The 2,132-nt window shown below is 39.6% G+C and overlaps 1 protein-coding gene across 1 annotated transcript in view; it reads right to left on the bottom strand.

Moving 5' to 3' along the window:
- LOC110461789 (WD repeat-containing protein 1-B-like) overlaps window positions 1-2,132 on the bottom strand; it is a gene marked incomplete at its 5' end in the record, with an annotated part of 23,758 nt that overhangs the window by 14,747 nt on the left and 6,879 nt on the right. The window contains one exon of the mRNA XM_021515455.1: window positions 1,182-1,323. Coding sequence (XP_021371130.1) covers window positions 1,182-1,323 — 142 coding nt within the window. The remainder of the gene's footprint in view (window positions 1-1,181; window positions 1,324-2,132) is intronic.

The raw sequence follows: 2,132 nt of genomic DNA, 5'->3' as shown, positions 1-2,132 counted from the left end.
TAACTACAGGTCCCTGATGTGTATAATAGCTATAGTGATCTCTCCCTACATGATTTATAACTACAGATCTCTGATGTGTATAATAGCTATAGGGATCCCTCCAGACACAATTTATACATACAGGACCCTGATGTGTATATTGGCTATAGTGATCTCTCCTGACACGATTTATAGCTACAGATCCCTGATGTGTATAATAGCCATAGTGATCTCTCCTGAAACGATTTATAACTACAGATCCCTGATGTGTATAATAGCTATACTGATCCCTCCAGACACAATTTATACATACAGGACCCTGATGTGTATATTGGCTATAGTGATCTCTCCCGACACGATTTATAACTACAGGTCTCTGATGGATCACTATAGCTATTATAACTACAGGTCACTGATGTGTATAATAGCTATAGTTATCTCTCCCTACATGATTTAATAATAGCTATAGTGATCCCTCCAGACACAATTTATAAATACAGGTCCCTGATGTGTATATTGGCTATAGTGATCTCTCCTGACATGATGTATAACTACAGGTCTCTGATGTGTATAATAGCTATAGTGATCCCTCCAGACACAATTTATAAATACAGGTCCCTAATGTGTATAATAGCTATAGTGATCTCCCCTGACACGATTTATAACTACAGGTATCTGATGTGTATAGTAGCTATAGCTATCTCCCCTGACACGATTTATAACTACAGGTCCCTGATGTGTATAATAGCTATAGTGATCTCCCCTGATGCACAATAATCTAGTGGTAGGATGCTGGGCTCGTGACCAAAGGGTTGCGGGTTCGAGTCATGGCACGGCACTGTGTTGTATCTTTCAGCAAGATACTTTGCTTCGCTTGTTCCAGTCTACTTAGCTGTAAATGAGTATGTGGTTGGGCAGTGCTAGAATTGTAGATTGCTAGCTGTGAGCACCAAAATGGCAGCACCGGCTGTATGCTCCCCAGGGAGTCGAGTAAGATATTGGCTGGTTACAAAGGCCCTATACCAACAGATAATAATTTGTGAAACACTTTGAGATGACCTACAAACTACAGGTTGTGATATAGGGGTATATAAGAACCTCCAATTATTCGTTATTGCTAATATTATTATAATAGCTAAGATTAACTCCCCTGACTACAGACACCATGTACCTGGAAGAACTGTTACTGTAATTATATTTACCTTGAGAACCCGGAGGGGTTTGTCTGGATTGTTGATATCGAGGTAGTTGATATGACCAGACAGGGAGACAGATATCAGGTATTCATCCTGCCAAAGACAACCCACCTGCATATCGTTCATGGTGGAACCCATGTTAAATGTCCTGGAACAAAATCATAATGATATGAACAAGCCCTGACTTAGTGATAATCCATTGATATCACACAAATGATTATGTTATGAGCATCATACAAAAGCTACAGTATTTTGAGGAAAGACGAGACTAAATCGGAGAGACACAGAGCTCATTGTCTGTACACAGCACAAGATGTAACAGCTAAAGCTTGGACACTATAATCATACAGCCAGTGCCATTTAATTGGGAATCCCAACAAGAGGCCCATGGACCTTAACGGTCACCTGAGTCCTACAGTATTCATTTTTGTTGTTGAAATATGTACCAGTTTGAGTAAAAGATAGTTAAGTATAATGTTAACTTAACTTTGTCAGGACCATGAGCTGATCATTCCTAGACCGATTTTCAGTGAGATCGGCCTATTAGAACTTGTTTTTAAGTTTGAAATAGGTATTTACAAAATAGCGACCATGGCAGCCATATTGGATTTCTGATTGACCCGAAAAATAACAACACTTTGTCAGGACCATGAGTCGATCATTCCTACAAAGTTTCAGTTCAATCGGCGAAGTAGAACTTTACTTTAAGTTTGAAATAGTTTTTCAAAATGGCGGCTGTGGCGGCCATATTGGATTTCTGATCGACCCGAAAAATAACAACACTTTGTCAGGACCATGAGTCGATCATTCCCACATAGTTTCAGTTCAATCGGCCTAGCAGAACTTGACTTTAAGTTTGAAATAGTTTTTCAAAATGGCGGCTGTGGCGGCCATATTGGATTTCTGATCGACCCGAAAAATAACAACACTTTGTCAGGACCATGAGTCGATCATTCC

Source organism: Mizuhopecten yessoensis, unplaced genomic scaffold, assembly GCF_002113885.1.
Source record: "Mizuhopecten yessoensis strain PY_sf001 unplaced genomic scaffold, ASM211388v2 scaffold10665, whole genome shotgun sequence".
NCBI lineage: Eukaryota > Metazoa > Mollusca > Bivalvia > Pectinida > Pectinidae > Mizuhopecten > Mizuhopecten yessoensis.
The sequence above is the reverse complement of the archived record's forward strand: the minus strand, read 5'-3'. Positions and strand labels throughout refer to the sequence as shown.